This window comes from Meles meles, chromosome 6 (assembly GCF_922984935.1).
Source record: "Meles meles chromosome 6, mMelMel3.1 paternal haplotype, whole genome shotgun sequence".
Classification (NCBI taxonomy): domain Eukaryota; kingdom Metazoa; phylum Chordata; class Mammalia; order Carnivora; family Mustelidae; genus Meles; species Meles meles.
In genome coordinates, this window is record NC_060071.1 from 85,549,194 (window position 1) to 85,570,837 (window position 21,644).

Genomic DNA, 21,644 nt, shown 5'->3' on the forward strand with positions numbered 1-21,644 from the left:
TTTAAAAATAAAATTTTAGGGCAAATAAACTAATTTGTACCTGAAATCATGAGTTGTTGTTCAGAACCTTTCTCTACTAATTTAAAAGTATGGTTTCAGTTTGTGTGATCATTCAGTTCTGGTAATTTTACTAATTAAGATAAAATGCTTTTAGGCATTATTGATTTTGCTTACTAGTATGCTAGAAAAGATAAAGAAAAATGTGCCTCTAACTTTCTTTTTACTGTATATGCTCTACATGTTTAGGACTCTCAATGTACATTTTTCCCTGTTAAATTCTGAAGAAGTGCATTTTAACATGATGATGAATCTACTCACATTGCTAGTTTCAGTTTACAATTTATTATTCACTAAATACAAGAAATATTTAAAGTACACATTTTCCCTGAATTGGGATTAGGCACACTGATAAAGTAGATTAAAGATTATTCGCATACGGTGTTAGAGATTTTGGTTTCCAATTTTGTGAAAAGGCTTTGGTCTGTCCCAGTGTCTTAGTTTGTTCAGGCTGCTATCACAAAAATACTTTAGGCTGGGTGGCTTAAACCACAAACATTTATTTCTCACTGTTTTGGAGGCTAGAAAGTTCAAGATCAAGGTTCAAGATCAAAATAAAATGAAAACTGCTTACTGCTTCATAAACAGCTGTCTTCTCACTCTGTCCTCTCATGGCAGATAGGGCAAGAGAACTCTCCATGGAGTGTCTAAGCCCATTCACAAGAGCTCTGCCCTCATGACCTAATTACTAATACCATCACATTGGGGGTTAGGATTTCAACATATAAATTTAGATGGGAACACAATATTCAGTCCATAACACATAGTTTAAATTTCCAATTTTAGTTTGAACTTAAAGCCATGTTTTGAGCAGATCTAAGTCTTTAGATCATCTATTTCAAATGGAGGATTAGGTGAATAGATGATATCCATATTCTCCTATTTTATTTTGGTGTAATCTTTTCCATGTTACACTAAAAACAAGTGTAGTGCCATTGCTATTGCAGGTTTTAGCCAATCCACTAAAACAAGAAAAAGTAGTAGGGGTTAATAATAGTGGAAAGGGAAAGGCGCAAAATATGGTTGTCCACCTAGAAAATTTAAAGGAAATAATCAGAAAACTATTTGAAAAGTAAGAGTTCTGGAAGATACCAGAGGGGATATAAGATCACTAAAAATCAGTAGCTTTCCACTTCTAGTACTGGCAGTATGGCAAACTCTCCAGGAATAGCATACCTTAAAATATTACATGGAATATTAACAAAAATGACTTTTCAGTATATGTCTGAGATAGTAGGAAAGGAAGGGAATTTCTCAGAACTCAGATATAACAGTGTGACCCAACTGGTGTAAGTGGGCACTGGAATTGCTATTTACCCAGATGTTATCTGATAATCCTTGGGGGTTTAGGGACTATATTTTACAGGACTGTGTGTGAAGGAATGGAGACAAAGTTTAGCACCTAAGGCAGGAGGAAAGTTCAATGGAGAATCACCATGTAAGAGCTGGGCACCCTTAGGATGTCATCCTTAAGTGACAATGAAATAAATCTTCCCTACATTAGTGGTTATTGGGGATATGTGTTAGATTTGTCCTTGTCTCTGGGAAGAAATGGGCAGATAAGATTAGGCACAACTGAACAGAAAATTAACTGGAATATAGATGAAAAGAAAGTACTCAGAACATAGTACATAGAGAAGAACTGGAAAACAAATGAAAAGTTTGAGAGACATGGAGGATACCAGAAGGTCCAACATAGGTCTAATCATTGTTCTAGAAGGAGATAATGGAGAAACTAACAGAGGTGACATTTAAGGAGATAATTGCTGAGAATTTTTGGAGATAGAACTAAGATTCAGGAAAACAATGGCACATGTGTTGGTTTGGGAGGGACAGTGATTGGATTTAAAACAATCAAAGAGGAAGAAGATAGAAGTATTGCTTAACTTTATACTTTAAATATGTTTTTAAAAAATACTAGATAATCATTGTATGAGTAGAAATGGAGTATATGATTTCTATTCTAAAAGAGGGAAAAATGTAATTGAGGGGAGGAATCTAAAATAATAAGACTAAAAAAAGTGAGGTAAAGAAAGTACAAAGTAGAATGGTAGATGTTAAGTACAAATACATCAACAATATAAATATTACACAATTTACCAGTGAAAGCATAATATTATAAGTCAAGAGAAAATGAAAAATAAAACCTAAGCCCAGATAGGTTAAAGCTATTTACAAGAGATATCACCTAAAACATAAAAATATACATAGGTTGAGAGTTAAAGGATTGAAAAACATAAATCAGGTGATATGAAAGTAAGTATAGTTATGTTAATATCAGACAAAATAGACTTTAAAGCAAAAGTATTACTGAAGGTAAAGAATAATTACCTATAAACAAGCCTGGTCTAATGGCCGTAAGTAGAAGATTCTTTTCAAGCACACCTACAACATTTACAAAAATTGATTATCGAATAGGCCATGAAGCAAGTTTCAGTGAATTTCAAAGATTGGTATCATTCAGACTACACTCCTCAACTACCACGCAATTACTTTAGAAATTTATAACAAAATGATGACTAAAAACATCTATGCATTTGGAAATTAAAAACAAATTCTAAATAACCTGTGGTTGAAAGGAGAAATAATGAAAATGAAAACTTGTGGGATAAAGCTAAAATAATATTTAGAGATAGCCTTCAGTATTTATATTTACAAAAGAAGAAAGACTGAAAATAAATGAACTGTTTAACTGAAGAAGTTAGAACAATGCAATAAATCCAAAGAAAGTAGAAGGAAGGAAGTGATTAAGAGCAGAAGTTAATGAACTTGAAAACAAAGATACAGTAAAGAATCAAGAGAACAAAAATTGGTTTTTTGAAGACTAATAAGTTAGACAATGCGTGGCAAGGTAAAATTAAAAAAGTAAAGGGAGAGAAGACCTATGAATATATTGGAAATAAAAGAACTTGATAGGTATAACCTTGGGTTTCAAATAGAGAAGATGTTTGGACAACTTTATGCTAATACATTTGAAAATTTTGTTGAGATGGGAAATCTATAGGAAAATACACATAACTAAACTAGATGGAGTAAGAAATAGAATATCTATATTATTCCATTAATAAATGGAATCAGTAGTTAAAAATCTTACCATGAACATAGCAAGCCAATATTCAATAAATAATTCCAATCTTATATACAAACTAATTCATGGAATAGAAAAAAATATATATAATACTTCCCAATTTAGTTTATGAGGCTAGTAAAACCTTAGTAGGATAGAAGAATTTCTGAAAAGGGAAAATTATAGGCCAGTCTCTCTAATTAATGTATGTAAAAAATTTTAAGCAAATATTAGCAAGCCATTTAGCATTTATAAAATAACTATATTGTAGTTAAATTGGGTTTAATCCAGGGAAGCAAGTTTGGTTCAACATTAAAAAAAAAACATTAGTTAATATAACTTACCATTTTAGTAGGTTAAAGGAGAAGAAGTATATGATAATTCAGAAAGATGCAGGGAAGGCATTTTATAAATCCGAATAAGCATTTATATCAATATCTTCTTGAACTAGGACTAAAAGGGAATTTTACTTGACCTGATTTATAAAAAATACATAGTAAGCATCATACTGTAAACTGTTAAAGCGTTTCATTTAAAATTAGGAATGAGACAAGGAGTCCTGGTATCACAGCTTTATTTAACATCTTATAGGTACTCCTAATCTGCAAATAAGTCCAAACACAGTAACACTCATGAATGGGGAGTTGAATAAAAAAAACTGTAATTATTTGTAGTAAATATCATTATTAAAATAGAAAATTTAAAAAAACTTTAAATTATGAAAATGGATAAGAGAATTTAGCAGGGTGGCTAGATATAAGAATAATATATGAGAAAATTAAATTTCTGTATACTAGCAATAATGAGTTAGAAAATACAATTTCAGAAAAGGTATAAATAGCTTACGAAATACAGGGCACCTAGGGACAAATACAACAAAAAGTGTACAAATTTTATGTGGAAACAATTCTAAAACTTTATTGAAAGATTTCAAAGATGTATATAAATGGAAAAACAAGTTATTCATGGATAGGAATACAGAATTTTATAAAGACGTCAGTTTTTTCTAATAATCTCACAAATTTAGTCAAACTTCCATTTGTGGGAAGTGACCAGTTGAGTATACAATTTATAAAGATGAGCAAAAGGCTGTGAATAGGTAAGACACTCCTGAAGAGAGAGAACCAGGTAGGTGATTTACTCTGCCACAGATTAGAACTTACTGCAAAGGTGTGGCACGCACCCTGCTTGGTTTTGGCTTGAGAATAGACAAATTAGTGGAACTGCATGAATAGAGAGCCCAGAAACAGATTTACACATATATGGAAACCTGACTTAGGACAAAGCTGGCATTGCAGATTATTGATGGCAGGACAATTTATTATCCACATGGAAAGAAAAGAAAATGGATTCTTACATGCTACACAGAATTAATTATAGATGGCTTAAGGACTTACATATTTACATATGAAATGTAAAACTATAAAGGGTTTAGAAGACAATATAAGAGAATATCTCAATGACAGTATATTAGGGAAGGCTTTCTTCAGTAAGAAAAAGGATAAACCATAAAGGAAAAAATTAATTTATTTGATTACATAAAAATAAAAACTTGTGTGGGTGCCTGGCTGGCTCATTCAGTAGAGCATGTGACTCTTAATCTGTGGGGTTGTAAATCTATCTACCCTACATTGGGGTAAACATATACACACACACACACATGCACGCACACATATATTGAAAAATATAAAAATATATAAAACATATATTTAAAAAGTAAGCTTCTGGGGCGCCTGGGTGGCTCAGTGGGTTAAAGCCTCTGCCTTCAGCTCGGGTCATGATCCCAGGGTCCTGGGATCGAGCCCCACATCGGGCTCTCTGCTTCGCGGGAAGCCTGCTTTCTCCTCTCTCTCTGCCTGCTTGTGATCTCTGTCTGTCAAATAAATAAAATCTTTTAAAAAAAAAAGTAAGCTTCTGTTTTTCTAAAGACACTATAATGAGTTCACCAGAGGGGCACCTGGGTGGCTCAGTTGGTTAAGCAGCTGCCTTTCGCTCAGGTCATGATGGCGGGGGGTCCTGGGATTGAACTGCATATCGGGCTTCCTGCTCAGTAGAGAGCCTGCTTCTCCCTCTCCCTCTGCCTGCCACCCTGCCTACTTGTGCTTTCACTCTATCTCTGTCAAATACATAACTCAAATCTTTAAAAAAAAAAGTTCAGCAGAGGTTTTTTTCAAGATAAGGAACATGAATGCCTAGTGCATTTGATGAATATATTTGATACTTACACAACTGGAAGATAGTTTAGTAACAAATTACTAGGAAATACATAGAAAATGAAGGACACACATAAATGCACCACAAAGATCTCCCTACCACCAATTTAGGGAGACAAAGGAAAAATAATCATATTGTATGCTATATTACTCAGCTGTTAATAACCTTTATGTGATTATTTAATAAAAATGGTGATATAATTATATTGAGAGGATGAGTACATGAAAAGTGTGCCTGTGTTCATGAATAAGAACTATATCCTATAGTATTTTATGAGATAACTGAAAACTTTGAAACTTTAAATAAGGTTCACAGATTAATGAATCATAATCAATTTACTGGTTGTGGCAATTATACTCTGGTTATGTAAGATGTTAACATTATGGAAAGCTAGATAAAGGGTGTATGAGGATTCTGTACTGTTTCTGTAACTTTCTATAAGCCTAAGATTAATTCAAAATAAGGAGTTACAAAAATCAATTGAGAGTTGTTGGATCTGGGAATTAAGAAATGGGAGAGGGTTGTAGGATATTGCTTTTCAGTAACCATTTTATAGTACAAGTTGTCTGTTTTTTTTTAAAGATTTTATTTATTTATTTGACAGACAGAGATCACAAGTAGACAGAGAAGCAGGCAGAGAGAGAGGAAGGGAAGCAGGCTTTCTGCTGAGCAGAGAGCCCGATGCGGGGCTCGATCCCAGGACCCTGAGATCATGACCTGAGCTGAAGGCAGAGGCTTTAACCCACTGAGCCACCCAGGCGCCCCCAACTTGTCTATTTTTTAAAATATATTTTATTTGAATTAATTTAGGTAACATATACTGTATTACTAGTTTCAGGGGTAGAATTTTAGTGATTCATCAGTTGCATATAACACCCAGTGCTCATCATATCAAGTGCCCTCCTTAATGCCCATCAGCTTATTACCCCATTCTTCCACTCACCTCCCCTCCAGTAACCCTCAGTTTGTTTCCTACAGTTAAGAGTCTCTTATGGTTTGCCTCCCTCTCTGTTTTCATCTTAGTTTATTTTTTCTTCCCTTCCCTATGTTCATCTATTTTGTTTCTTAAATTCCACATATGAGTGAAATCATACGGCATTTGTCTTTCTCTGACCAACTTATTTTGCTTAGTGTAGTACACTGTAGCTCTATCCACATTGTTGCAAATGGCAAGATTTCCTTCTTTTTGATGGCTGAGTAATGTTCCATTATATATGGGAATGTGGCTGCACAAATAGTTTGATAAAAGAAACTGTATTTTACAGTAATCTAATAAACTACTTTATAGTTTATATACTTGTTAGTTGATTATGTAAAGTGTATTTTTTTTAAATTTGGGTGTAATCAGTAGATTGTTTTCCCCTTGAGATAATGTAACTTGTCTCAGATTACAAAGTAGAGTTTAAATTTTTTTTTATTATGGTAAAATACACATAACATAAAATTTACCATCTTAACCATTTTTAAGTATATAGTTCAGTGGTATTAAATACATTCATAACATTGTGCAACTATCACCACCATCCATCTCCATTGCTCTTTTTGTCTTGTAAAACTGAAACTTTATATCCTTCAAACAGTAACATACCTCTCTGTGCCCCTGGCAACAGCCATTCTCCTTTTTGTCTGTATGATTTTCACTACTTTAAGTACTTCATCCAATGAGAATCATACAGTTTTTCTCTTTTTGTGTCACCTAGCATAATGTCCTCATAGTTCATCCATGTTGTAGCATATGTCAGAATTGCCTTCTTTTTTAAGACTGAATAATATTCCACTGTGTGTGTTTGTGTGTGTGTGTGTGAGAGAGAGAGAGAGAGACTTGGCTTTATCCATTCATCTGTCAGTGGACACTTGGGTTGCTTCCATATTGTGGAATGTGAATAATTACTGTGAATAATGCTGCTATGAACATGAGTGGACAAATACCTCTTTGAGACCCTGAGACCCTCCTTTCATCTCTTTTGGGTATTTACCATGAAGTGGAATTCCTGGATCATGTGGTAATTTATCTTTAATTTTTTGAAGAACCCCCTGTTATTTTCCATAGCAGCTATACCATTTTACATTCCTACTTATAGTGTATAAGTCTTCTTCAGATTTCTCCATATTCTTACCAATACTTGTTATTTTCTGTTTTTGTTTGTGGGTTGTTTTTTGTTTTTTGTTTTTTGTTTTTGTTGTTGTTTTCGAATGGTAGCCATCCTAATAGGTATGAGGTGGTATCTTATTTTAATTTTGATACACATTTCCCCAATGATCAGTGATGTTGAACATTTTTCCATGTGCTTTTTGGCCATTTGTATATCTTTCTTAAAGAAATGTCTCTGCTTCCTTTGCTGGTTTTCAAATTAGGTTTTGTTTTTTATTGTCATTGTTGAGTTTTGAGATTTAATATGTTCTGGATATGAATTCCTTGTAAGATATATGATTTATAGATGTTTTCTCTCATTTTGTGCCTTGCTTTTTTACTTGTTGATATTGTCTTTGATGCACAACATTTTAAAATTTTCATTAAGTCCAGGGATGCCTTGGTGGCTCAGTTGGTTAAATGTCTGCCTTTGGCTCGGGTCATGATCCCAGAGTGCTGGGATCAAGGACTGCATCGGGCTCCTCCCTCTGTTTTCCGCTCCTCCTGCTTGTGCTTTCTCACTCTCTCTCATTCTGACAAATAAATATATAAATAAAACTTTAAAATAAAAATTTTTCTTCATTAAGTCCAATTTGTCTATTACTTTTGTTGCCCGTGCTTTTGATGTCATACCCAAGAAAACATTGCTAAATCCAATGATATGAGGCTTTTACTGTTTTTTTCTAAAAGTCTTACAGTTTTAGCTCTCACTTTGATTTAATTTTTATATATGTAAGGGTCTAACTTCATTCTTTTGCATGTGGATATCCAGTTTTCTCAGCACCAGTTGTTGAAAAGACTGTCCTTTCCGCCTTGAATGATCTTGGCTTCCATAAAAAACCATTTGACTGTATATATGATGGTTTTATTTCTAGGCTCTCTATTCTTTTCCATTGATCTGTTTGTTGGTCTTTAGCCAGTATCTCACTGATTTACTTACTGTAGCTTTGTAATAAATTTTGAAATCAGGAGGTATGAATGCTCCAGCTTTGTTCTTTTTTTTCTTGATTGATTTGCTTATTTGGGATCCCTTCAAATTCCATATGAGTTTTTGGATGGAATTTTTAATTTATGCAAAAAATGTCATTGGAATTTTGATAAGGTTGCATTGCACCAGCAGATTGCTTTGGACAGTATTGACAATATTATGTCTTCCAGTCAATGAACATGATATGTGTTTCCTTTTATTTATGTCTTCTTTGATTTTTTCAGCCATGTTTTGAGATTTTCATGTACAAGTCTTTCACTCCTTGGTGATGCTAATTCCGAAGTATTTAATTCCTTTTGATGCTGCTATAAATGGGAATGTTTTCATAATTTTGCTTTCAGATTATTTATTGTTCGTGTCTAGAAATGTAATGGATTTTTATGTGTTAATTTTGTATACTGCTATTTTGCTGAGTTCATTTATTAGCTCTAGTAGTTTTTTGTGAAATCTTAAGGGTTTTCTATATATAAGATCATATCATCTGTAAAAAGAAAACTTGACTTCTTCCTTTCCAATTTGGATGCTGTTTATTTCTTTTTCTTGTCTAATTGCTCTGGCTCTTCCAGTATTATGTTACATAAAAGTGGCAGAAGTGGGCATCCTTGTCTTGTTCCTGATCTTAGAGGAAAAACTTTAAGTCTTTTACCATTAAGTATGATGTTTGCTGTGGGTTTTTCATATACTGCTTTTATTATGTTGAGATACAAAGTAGAGTTTTTCTACTCTTGGATTTTTTATACTTTACAAATTCTTCAAGTAAGGAAAAAAGAAATACGGAGAACTTATTAGATGCATGTGTGCATATTTGTGTACTTGTCTTGTAAATGCATACTACATAAACATAACAATGTAATTTATATATCTATATATGAATAAAATCAGTGGATAAAATTACTTATTTAGGCTATTTTTTAGAGACACTTAAAATTATACATGGGTTGTTTCTTTTTTTCTTTCTTTTATTTTTTAAAAAGATTTTATTTATTTGAGAGAGAGGGAGATAGAGAGAACATGAGTGGTGAGGGGGAATGGCAGGGGAGAAACGGGCTTCCTGCTTAACAGGGAACTTGACACGGGGCTTGATCCAGGACCCTGGGATCATGCTCCAGCCAAAGGCAGATGGTTAACTGACTGAACTGCCCAAACACCCCTAGGTGGGTTGTTTCTTAATAAAACTGTATTCCAGCTATTTATAGATGTGCATCTATTCGAAGTATTGGTTGTGTGCTTGGTATAATGTTTAAACTATTGCAGATTTAGATGGAATCAATTGAAAGTTAAAGAGCAGCAGTATGAGTAGCCATTTGTATTTTTAATTTGATACTTTTTTTGGTTGATTTGACACTTTTTGATAAGAAAATAAGTCATTACGTTTATATATTCTAAAAGAGAGGGTTTTTTTGTTTTTTAAATTTCAGGCAATCTAATGAGGCCTCTTTTGAATTATGGTATTGCTTGGTAAGTATATGTTACTTTTTTTAATGCTACTTTTCAGAATAATATTGATTAATGTGTGCAAACTAGTTGCATTTTTGGTTTACTGTTGCAGTATGTCTATGGGCTTCCTGGTTGAAGAGACTGCACCAGTTGTTTGGAGAGGCCTTATGGTAATGTCAGCTATTGAGAAACTATTGAGGCAGGTAAGAAAATTGCATTGAGTATCATTTTATTGGCACACTGTGGTTAATGACTTGCTGATTGGAGAGTTGTTAAAATTTGCGGTCCGGTTTGAGATGTTTTGCAGAAGAATCCAGCTGATAGAAAAAAAAAGAATCCAGCTGATAGACTGAATATATAATGACTTCTGTGGTGCAAAGACCAATTTCACTGGTCTGTGATTTAATCTTCCCTATTGCGTAAGAGTAGGGAAAATCCCAACATCTTATTTTACATTGTTCTTTTGCCTTGTTGAGTCTGTTTTGAGACAAATCTATTTGATAAGTAATCTGACTTCTTTAAATTAATGGTTAATCTCATTATGGCCAATATTGAATTATAAGGGCAGTATAGAAGTTCTTGGATATAGAAAAAAATTACATAAATCATGCTCATTTTAAAATTGCTTAAGACCAAAATGAAATTTTGTTTTATTTTGAGTACATCTGGCTCTATATATATGTATATAATATCTGTCCAATCAACTTAAATTTATCCTTAAGGAAGAGAACAGTTGATTGGATAATCTAAAAATATCAGATGGGGTATATGTTATTTATAGAAATAATTTTAATTTTTTTCTGGTAGCTGTGAATTTACAGTTAATTATGTTCTAGGTAAGTACCATAAGTAATTTGGAATTTCTCCACCATTTACAGTAATTACCCTGATATATTCAGATTTCACTTTGGGTCAGGCATCATGCCATAGGTTGATAATTTCAATCATAGATATTTCTATATTCATTTCTATTTGTAAGAGTTGATAGATGAAATATGTCTTGGACTCTGAAACTCTTCTTTTTTCATTGTCACCTCTTGTCTTCCTTCTGTGCTTGAGTTTTAATAAATGTGCTCTTTGATCTCTAGTCCCAGAATCCTCCTATTTACTAGTGCATTCAAGTCTCTAAGCTGTATTTCCTCCCCTTTTATACTCAGATCCTGTAATTGGCTATTTCAGTTATATTCCCAACAATACCCCTTCTTTATCAATTCTTTTGTGACCTTGATCTTTATCCTTTGTGTGAATTAACCAGTCTCTCTCTTTTTTTTAAAGGAAATTCTAAAACAGTCTTTATTCAGTTTATATTTAAAGTTAGAATCAATAGAAATTTAGAAACACTGAAAGGAACATTCTGATTTTGTCATCAGAATATTTTCAGTACTCATTTTTCCCCTCCTCTGTTAGTGTTGTAATTCTCAACAGGAAATGATTCAGATTTTCTCCTAAGCCTTATGGATGGCCACAAGAAGATGGAAATACTTCTGCTTTCCACAGTGATCAGAGATTTAGAGACCCAAGTCAATGAGAAGAGTCACACAGCTAAGTGTTTGTGCTCCCCTCCGAGGGATGCAGGATCCTGCCTTTAAGTGTCCTTGAGTATTAAGTTCCATTTAAACCTCAGATTGCAACAGGTGGTGAAAACATCTCTACAAAGGAACCCCTGAACATGGACGAGAGAGACCCATGTGCACAATACCCTTAGGAGAGGGACAGAGGGAGTGTCCCATGGGAGAAGTGAGAGTAAACCTGACAGTACAAGTTAATTAAGCTGCAAAATTTTGCACCTAAAATTCAAACTTAGCAGTTTAGTAACTGCTTTTATAAATGAAGAACACTTTTATTAGACTAGAAGTGAATGATCAAAAGTCTGAAAGAACCGGAATATATTGTTTTTTTCATTCTGTGAGGAATTGGGAAAGAGAGGAGGGGCAGGATTCCATTTCATATTTTCAGTCAATATCCCTCTATAACCCAGCCTCTTTTATCTACTTTTATCTACTGCTGATTACTGTCAGAGAGTATAGAATAATTGCGTTAGTTGCTGGCAATATATACATTTTTGATTTCTGAATTCAGCTGTACTCTCATCACTTTAGTCATCTGACATTATTCATGTTCTTCTCAACATTCATCAGATGCCAAGCTTAAAAATTATTTATGGAATTTGATAGTCTGGCTGAGGAGCTAGTGGAGATTTGGGGAATTGGCTCTCCGACACATAGATCATATAAAAGTCAATTTACTCTGATAAGTGCTGAAAGTACATTTTTAGCAACCTTGCTACAAAATATCAGGATGGAAGATGGGGTGACAAAATGGCTCCTTTACTTATTTTATTGGAATGCTCTAGGTAAAATATTAGGATGTTAGGACATTAGACTGCATATTTATCTTGCAGTATTTTGAAAAGTTACCATTATCATTTGCTCATTTTAATTGGAGCTGAAAACCTGATATTTTTGGACTACCCTGTGACCTGTACTGATCACGTCAACTGCTAATTAAAGACTGTTTTGTTTTTGTTTTTTTGTTTTGCTTTAAAAAGTAGACCAGTTTTTGCAAGTTTAACACCCCTTGTGAAAATTTACTAGCTGGGTAGATGCTCTGTGCAGCAGTTGATTGTGGAAGCTGCCTAATTCATTGGCTGATGAAAAAAATTGAACGTGATATATACATAGAAGAGTGTACAAATCATAAGTGTACAGATAGATGGATTATCCCTAAGTGAAAATACCTATATAATTTTTCAGGACATAATAAATAGAATACTAGTGTTCCAGAAGTCATGTCTCTTCCTAGTTGGTGTTTTTGGGGGGACAAGATAAATACTTGTGGTCAGTCTGCCATTTGAACTGAAAGTTCAGTATTCCCCCCCCCCCGTCTCTTATATTTTATTGAGTTAAAGTTATATGTACTATGGGATGCAGAGATCTTACATGTATGATTCAATAATTTTTGATAAATGTATATGCCTGTGTAACCACACTTCAATCAAGATGGAGAACATTTCCATCCTGCTACAACATTTCCTTGGGCTTCCTTCTGTTCAATCCCCTATTCATAAGCCATCACAGTTCTGATCTATAGTATCATAAATGAGTTCTGTTTTGTTCTTATACTTCATATAAATGGAACCCTACATATAAATGAGTTCTGTTTTGTTCTTATACTTCATATAAATGGACTGTATAGCCTTTTTTTTATCTGGTTTCTTTCTCTTAGCCTAATGCTTTTGAACATCATCCTCCTGTTGCCTATATCAGTAGTTGAGTACTTTTTATTACTGAGTAGTATTCCATCACATGAGTATAATCAAATATTGTTTGTTCTTTGTTGATGGACATTTGGGTAGACTCCAGTTTTTGGCTAATATGAGTAATGCTGCTATAAATACTTATACAAGGTTCATTAGAGTTTTAGTTGCTTCACATCTTGTCACTATTGCTGTTGTCAGTTTCTTCACTAGTGGGTATAAAATAGTATCTTCTTACTGATGCATATTAGATATCACACTGTATCTTCCTTTATGAAGTGTCTGTTCAAGTCTTTTACTCATTTTTTTTTATTGGCTCATTTTTCTTCTTGTACTTGAGTTGCAAGAGTTTTAATATATTCTTGCTGTGGTCCATTGTCAGATATATGTATTGGGAATATTTTTCCCAGTCTGTGGATTGCCTTTTGCTTAACTGATGTTTTAAATTTTCATGAAATCTGATTTATCAAAAAAATTTTTTTCATGCCGAATGCTTTGTGTGTCCTCTCTTAAGAAATCCTTGCCTATCTACCCCAAGGTTATAAAGATATTCTTATATATTTTTTCTCAAAGTGTTATAGCTTTGGCTTGCCCATCTAGATTTAAATTTTCTGTGGGAAGTGAGATAAGGGTTTGTATTTTTTCGTAGTTTTGGTATAATAGCAGATACATTTGTTTTTTGTTCCTGGGTCCTGGTACAAAGCTCCTAAGACCCTTGGAATTTCCTGATGATAGGAGTAGCTTTTGTAACTCGTGTAGAGCCCCTTTTTGAGCACACCTGAGTTCTTGCTAGTAAGATGAATTAGGGTGGGGTCCCTGGATAATCTCAGGTTAGGGCTGATCACCAGAAAGATCAACTATTTAGAGGGTTAGGACTTTTAGCCCCACCCACTGACCTCTGGGAAAGGGAAGGAGGGTGGGGTGCAGATTAAGCTCTGTGAAAACTCTTGATGAACTTCTGGGTTGGTGAATGTATCTATATCCTGATGGGTTGTGCAAACCTAGCTCCCTGTGGTCAGAAGCTTCTACGCTTAGAGCCTTTTTGGACCTTTCCCTTTGTATCTCTTCATCTGGCTATTTATCCTTTCTAATACCCTTTATGATAAACTAATAAACATAAATAAATGTTTCTCTGAGTTCTGTGAGCCACTCTAGCAAATTAATCAAACCTGAAGGCGGAAGTCATGAAAACCGCTGATTTATAGCTATTCCATCCAGAAGCATAGGTAACAACCCGAGCTTGTGATTGGTATCTGAAGTGGGAGTAGTCTAGTGAGACTGTGCCCTTAATTAACCTGTCGGATCTGATGCTGTATCCAGGGCAGATAATATCAGAATCAAACTAATTGTTTGGAGTAGGAAAACACATAGTAGTTTATCTAGTTGTTCTAGCACCATTTGTTTTAAGATTTCATTTTCCCCATTGAATTGACTTGATACCTTAGATGAAAATCAGCGGAGTATATGTGTATGGGTTTATCTGTGGATAATACTGTATTGTATTTCTATCTGTCTTGTTTAAGCCTTACAGCAAAACCATACTATCTGATAGTTGTGCTGTGTAGAAAGCTCAAAGTCAGAAGGTGTTGAGTCTTCCAACTTTTTTTTTTTAAGATTAAAAGAACCTACACTAAGTTCTTTTCCATTTCTGTATAAATTTTAGATTCAGCTTGTCAGTTTGTACAGAAAAGCATGTTGGTATTTTCACTACGATGCTATTGAATGTATAGTGAGTAGTATTGAATGTATAGATCAATGTTTTGTGAATCAAGATCCTGACAACATTTGAGGCTTCTAATCCATGAGCATGGTATGTTTCTATATTTATTTAGATTTTCTTTGATTTCTTGGAGTAATATATAGTTTTTAGTATATTGGTCTTAGAGTTTTGTTAGATTTATTCTAAGTATTTTATGTTCTGAGATGGTTTTAGAATTGTATTTTGTAATTAATTTCAAATTTTTTGCTATTAGGACAGAGTATAACTTAACTTGTATAGTAACTTTCTTAGGTATTTTATATGCACATGATTTAGTAACTTTCTTAGGTATTTTATATGCACATGATTATGTTGTCTGTAAGTAAAACAGCTTCACTGCTTCCTTTCCAACCTATTTCTTTCATTTCATTTTCTTATTGTACTGCCTAGTAGAAAAGATGAGAGGTGTTATCCTTGTCTTCATCTGGAATTGTAGGGTACAGTAACGGCAAGTATTTCATCTTAAAGAATGATAGTGGTAGGTTTTCACTGGTGACCTCTGTCCTCCCTGTTTCTTGGTTTGCTAAGAGTTCTTATTATGGATGGGCATTGAATTTTTTTTTAAATGCTTTTTCCTCCCCATTTATTGAAATGATGATGTGGTTTTTCTCTTTTATTTTATGGATGTGGTGATTTACATTGATTTTCTGTGTTAGGCCAACCTTGCATTCCTGGGATAGATTTTTCTTGGTCATAATATTTTAATTATAATAAGTAATATTGTAATTACTTCTAAAATATTGCTAGATTAAATTTGCTAATATTTTGTTAAGTTTTAGGTCATATTTTTGAGGATATTAATAGTTTAATGTTAATTAATATTGATAGTTTCTAATTTGTTTTTCCTGTAGTGTCTTTTTCTGGTATTGTAGGGGGCTATCTTGGTCTTATAAAATGAGTTTGGAAGTACTTTCCTCCTCTTCTCTTTCGTGAAATTATTGTTGTAAAATTATTAGCATAAGTGTAATGTTTGTAGTTGGTGGAATTTATCAAGGAAATTTGGGCCTGGAGTGTTTGTTTTTTTCTTTAAGAGAAGGTTTTTGAGGATTAATTCTAGTCAGACTTTAATTTCATCTTGTTTCAGTTTTATTGTATTTTATAGGAGTTTATTATGTCACCTGAGTTATAGTTTATCACACCTGAGTTCATAATAATGGCTATAACCTTTTATTTTTTATTTATTTATTTAGCCCACTACCTTTTAAAATAGAATATGAGATGCAGTATATATGAGATGCAATGTTTCCTCTTCACCATATAATTGTCGGTTTATTTCTGGGCTTTCTATTCCGTTCTGTTGATCTTTGTGTCTTTTTTTGTGCCATTACCATACCATTCTGATTATTACAGCTTGGTAGTATAACTTGAAATTTGAAATTTTGATATCTCCAGGTTTTTTTTTTTTTTAAAGATTTTATTTATTCATTTGACAGAGAGAGAGAGATCACAAGTAGGCAGAGAAGCAGGTAGAGAGACAGGAGGAAGCAGGCTCCCTGCTCAGCAGAGAGCCCCATGCGGGGCTCAATCCCAGGACCCTGAGATCACGACCTGAGCTGAAGGCAGAGGCTTTAACCCACTGAGCCACCCAGGCGCCCCTGTTTTTCTTTTTTAAGAGTGCTTTGGATATTTCGGGTCTTTTGTGATTCCATATAAATTTTAGGATTATTTGTTCTAGTTCTGTAAAAAATGCTGTTGGTATTTTTTTTTTTAATATTTTATTTATTTGACAGACAGAAATCACAAGCAGGCAGAGAGGCAGGCAGAGAGAGAGGAGGAGGAAGCAGGCTCCCTGCGGAGCAGAGAGCCCGATGCGGGGCTCGATCCCAGGACCCTGAGATCATGACCTGAGCCGAAGGCAGAGGCTTTAACCCACTGAGCCACCCAGGCGCCCCTGCTGTTGGTATTTTGATAGGGATTGCATTAATCTGTAGATTGCTTTGAGTAGTATGGACATTTTAACAATATTAATTCTTCCCATCCATGAGCATGGAATATCTTCCCATTTTTGTTTGTTGTCTTCAGTTTCTTTCATCATTGTTTTCAGAGTGTATGTCTTTTACCTCCTTTGTTTATTCCTAGCTATTTTATTATTTTTGATGCAATTATCAATGGGATTTCTTTGTAAATTTCTCTTTCTGTTTCTTCATTATTAGTGTATAGAAATGCAACAGATTTCCATACATCAATTTTGTATCCTCTGACCCTACTGAATTTATCAGTGAATTATTATGTATCTTTTTGGTGGAGTCTTTGGGGTTTTCTTTTTTTTTGTTGTTCTTGTTTTTTCTTTTAAGATTTTATTTATTTGACAGACAGAAATCACAAGTAGGCAGAGAGGCAGGCACAGAGAGAGGGGAGGCAGGCTCCCTGCCAAGCAGAGAGCCTGATGCGGGGCTCAATCCCAGGACCCTGGGATCATGACCTGAGCTGAAGGCATAGGCTTTAACCCACTGAGCCACCCAGGTGCCCCTTTTTTGTTGTTTATAAAGTGTTGAGGTTTTTTTTGTTTTTTGTTTTTGTTTTTTTTATTTACCTGGCAGAGAGAGATCACAAGTAAGCAGAGAGACAGGCAGAGAGAGAGAAGGAAGCAGGCTCACTGCTGAGCAGAGGGCCCGACGTGGGGCTCAATCCCAAGACCCTGGGATCATGACCCAAGCCGAAGGCAGAGGCCACTGAGCCACCCAGGCGCCCCTGGGGTTTTCTATATAGAGTATCATGTCATCTGCAAATAATGAAAGTATTATTTTTTCCTTACCAATCTGGATGCCTTTTATTTATTTCTCTTGTCTGATTGCTGTGGCCAGGACTGCCAGCACTGGGTTGAGTGAATGTGGTGAGAATTGACATTCTTAGGATGAATACCCAACTTTTGTAGCAACATGGACGGGACTGGAAGAGATTATGCTGAGCGAAATAAGTCAAGCAGAGAGAGTCAAGTATCATATGGTCTCACTTATTTGTGGAGTATAACAAATAACATGGAGGACATGGGGAGATGGAGAGGAGAGGGAGTTGAGGGAAACTGGAAGGGGAGATGAACCATGAGAGACTATGGACTCTGAAAAACAACCAGAGGGTTTTGAAGGGGTGGGGGGGTGGGAGGTTGAGAAACCAGGTGGTGGGTAACAGGGAGGGCACGTACTGCATGGAGCACTGGGTGTGATGCCAAAACAATGAACACTGTTATGCTGTAAATAAACAAATTAAAAAAAATAAAAAAAAAAAAAGAATTGACATTCTTATCTTGTCCCTGACCTTACAGGAAAAGCTCTCAGTTTTTCCCCATTGAGTATGATGATAGTTGTGGGTTTTTTCATATATGGCCTTTATAATGTTAGGTACACTCCTTCTATACCTGCTTTGTTTTGAGGGTTTTTATTGTGAACAGATGTTGTACTTTGTCAGTGATTTTTACTACACCTATTGAAATGATCATATGATTTTGATATTTTCTGTTGATGTGATAAATCATGTTGATTGATTTGCAGATACTGAACCATGCATCACGGGAATAAATCCTACTTGATTGTGGTGTACTTCTTATAAAATTAATTATAACAGTATAGTTTGCTTCACCACCTCCCATCCTTTGTGTATTGTTGTGACATATTTTATTTTATCTATTTCTTATTTTGAGAGAGAGAGAGAGTGGGGAAGGAGGGACAAAGGGAGAGGGAGAGAGAGAAAATCTCAAGCAGGCTCCATACTCAATGCAGAACCTGATGTGGGGCTTTTTATCTCATGATCTGAGTCAGACACTTAACTACCTGAGCCACTCGGGTGTCCCTGTTGCGATGTATTTTAAATATATGTACATTATAGGGACACATGGGTGGCTCAGTCCTTTAGTGGTGCCTGCAGCTGAAGTCATGATCCCAAGGTCCTGGGATCGAGCCCCTGCATTAGGCTCCCCATTCATCAGGGAGTCTGCTTCTTCTTCTGCCCCTCCCTGCTCATTCTCTCTCTCTCTCTCAAATAAATAAATATCTTTTAAAAAATAAATATATGTAAATAACAAATCTCACAATACGGTGTTAACTGGTTTATTTAAATAGTGATTCTTTAAAGAAACTAAGAAAACAGTCTATTGTAATTGCCCGTAATTTGCTCTATGTGTGCTTTTCATTTCTTTAGATTTGAATTTCATCTGTCACTTTTCTTTATCCTGAAGAATTTTGTTTAGTGTCTTGTTGTGTGGGTCTGCTGGTGAAGAATTTTCTCAGCATTCATTTTATTTTATCTTTTTTACTTTCACTGCATATAGAATTGTGTGTTGGTATTTTTTTCTTCAATTTTTTAAGGTACCGTTCCATTGTCTTCTGCCTTTCATCATTTCCAATGAGAAATCTGCCATCATTTTTATAATTTTTCCTTGTGATTAATACCTTTTTTTCCTCTGTATACCACTTAAATGTTGATGTTATCCAGAAATATGCCCATAGCTCAGGAACTAAGGGCATGGACTCTGGAGCCACATTTACTTGATTCCAATCTCAGTGGCACATCTAATTAGTTATATGTTCCTTGGGCAAAACCTCTCTGAGCTATAGTTTCCTTACATATAAAATGGGGCTTATGGCAGTTAAGTAGTTGTGAAGATTCAGTGATTTAATATGTAATATGATAAAAAGCATATTAAGTAAGTATAAGTGTGCCCTGTTTCTATTGTATTTTAGTATTTGTAATACAAATTAGGCTGTTTTTGTATGATTTAACATTAATCAGGGTGCATCTTCTAAGAGATAGCTTCTTAGAATTGCTTTATTCCTGGCTTTGTCAGATTCTTTCCCAGAGGTTTTGTGTTTCTCCAGTAACCTGGTGCACTTTCAACCTGAGGCAACTTTAAATTGACTTACCTGTTGGAGGTTTTGAGACCAGTCTGGTGGCATGAATTCAGATGTGAAAGCTGCATGCTTAACAACTTGGAATTTATCTTCTTATGGAGGTATTTTTCTGCTTTATACCAGTGCCCAAATTGAGAGATGAACATTTCCTTGAAATTTATTTCTAAATTGTGGTTTTATATTTCATCTTGTCTTTAGTTTAAGACAGAGTAGTCCTTTGGGGCCCCAGCTGTATATAGGATTCTTGTATTAGATTCCTCCTCATCTTAGGTGTTTTTTCCCTCTTTCAGTGCTTCATAAAATAATGATACATCATATATAGTCAGTGTGGTATTAGATTGTTGATGTTCGGTATCATCCTTATTGTCACCATCACCATCATCCTCCCTGAGACACCTCCTCTGTTTTTCATAGCTTCAACTATATTAATTACAGCAAGAGAAAAGTGATGGGTTGAGGACTTCTGTTTGATTGACATTCCTAGTTTAGAATGGGTGGTTTTGTGGGAAGAAAGGAAAATAATAAAGAGGAAAAGAAGTAGTTCAAGCAGTAGGAAAACGAGGATACTAATGTCATGAAAATTAAGTGTTTAGAGCAGTGGTTCTTCAACATACCTAAATATTAGAATTATCTGGGAATTTTAAAAAAAGATTTTATTTATTTATTTGAGAGAGAGAGTACATAGAGGGAGAGGGAAAAGCGGACTCCCCACTGAGCAGAGAGCCCGATGTGGGGCTTGATCCCAGGACCCTGAGATCATTACCCAAGCTGAAGGTAGACACTTAACTGACTGAGCTACCCAGGTGCCCCTGCCTCTAACCGAATCATGTAGGAACCTCAAACATTTCAGTTTTCAGGTCACACTCTAGACTGGTTAAATCATGAATTCTTGGTATGTAACCCAGGCATCAGCATTTCTGGAGTTCTCCAACTGATACCATTGTGTAGACAAGTTTGGGAGCCAGTGGTTTGCCAAGTTTTAAGAATAAAAGGTTATTGAGAATGAGGCTTGAAAACGGGGAAGGAGATAATAGATGTTAGGTGATTACTTGTAATCCTTTAATAGAACAGTGAATGAAAAAAGTCATAAGGGTTTAAGAATGGATACATACAGCAAGACCTTGGATGTAGAGGTATAGTCTGCTTGTTAGATAAAATTGGCCATGCTAGGGGGCTTCCAGGTGTGGAAAAGGAAAGGAAAATAGGATGAAGGCCTAAGGAGGCCCTTTTCATTTGCTTTCCATTTGAAAGCCCATTTCATTTGCTTTCCAAAAGAGGCAGCCATACCTTTTCCAAGGCATAGGATACAATGAAGAGGGACTAAAGACTAGAATGTGAGAGAATTACTGGAAAGGTCTTATTAGGAAAGAGTCAAAGGTAATGGGATTAAAAATTTATGTAAATGAATTAGTTTTGGAAAATAAGTCTAGTTCTATGTTTGGTAAGTAGAATGGAAAGAAGAGTAGATGAGGGAACCCATAGTACCTGGTACTAAAAAGACAAGAATTACATTTTCTTTACATCTTCTCAGTGGAAGGAAGAAGATAGTTTAAATAGAGCAAATTTGATCCATAAATTTCAGTATTCATAAAAATTATATGGGGGGGCTAGTTGAAAATTCAGTTGAATTTTCAGTTGAAATCCAGGGGAGGAACAAAGAGTTTGCATTTTTAATAGATGATCCCAGGTGGCTTAACTAATGCTGGTGATTCTCAAAGGTCAGGCTTAGGCATTCAACTGTCCAGAGGTGTAGTGCTTTTAAACTGCTTCTAGAATTAAAAATAGAGAGAGATGAAGAGATTAATGATAGGATCCCTATGTCATCATAAAGGCCCACTGGATGCTAAATATGGTGATTTTTTGGTTTTGCTAAGTTTTTGTAATGTCTTTA

The 21,644-nt window shown here is 34.8% G+C and overlaps 1 protein-coding gene across 4 annotated transcripts in view; it reads left to right on the forward strand.

Moving 5' to 3' along the window:
* The window catches only part of NUBPL (NUBP iron-sulfur cluster assembly factor, mitochondrial), a 222,955-nt gene that overhangs the window by 68,830 nt on the left and 132,481 nt on the right, over positions 1 to 21,644 (forward strand). For 3 of the 4 annotated variants that reach the window (XM_046009993.1, XM_046009995.1, XM_046009996.1), the window contains 2 exons: positions 9,876 to 9,915; positions 10,007 to 10,097. In XM_046009993.1, coding sequence (XP_045865949.1) covers positions 9,876 to 9,915; positions 10,007 to 10,097 — 131 coding nt within the window. The remainder of the gene's footprint in view (positions 1 to 9,875; positions 9,916 to 10,006; positions 10,098 to 21,644) is intronic. The other variant, XM_046009994.1, reaches the window with a different exon arrangement.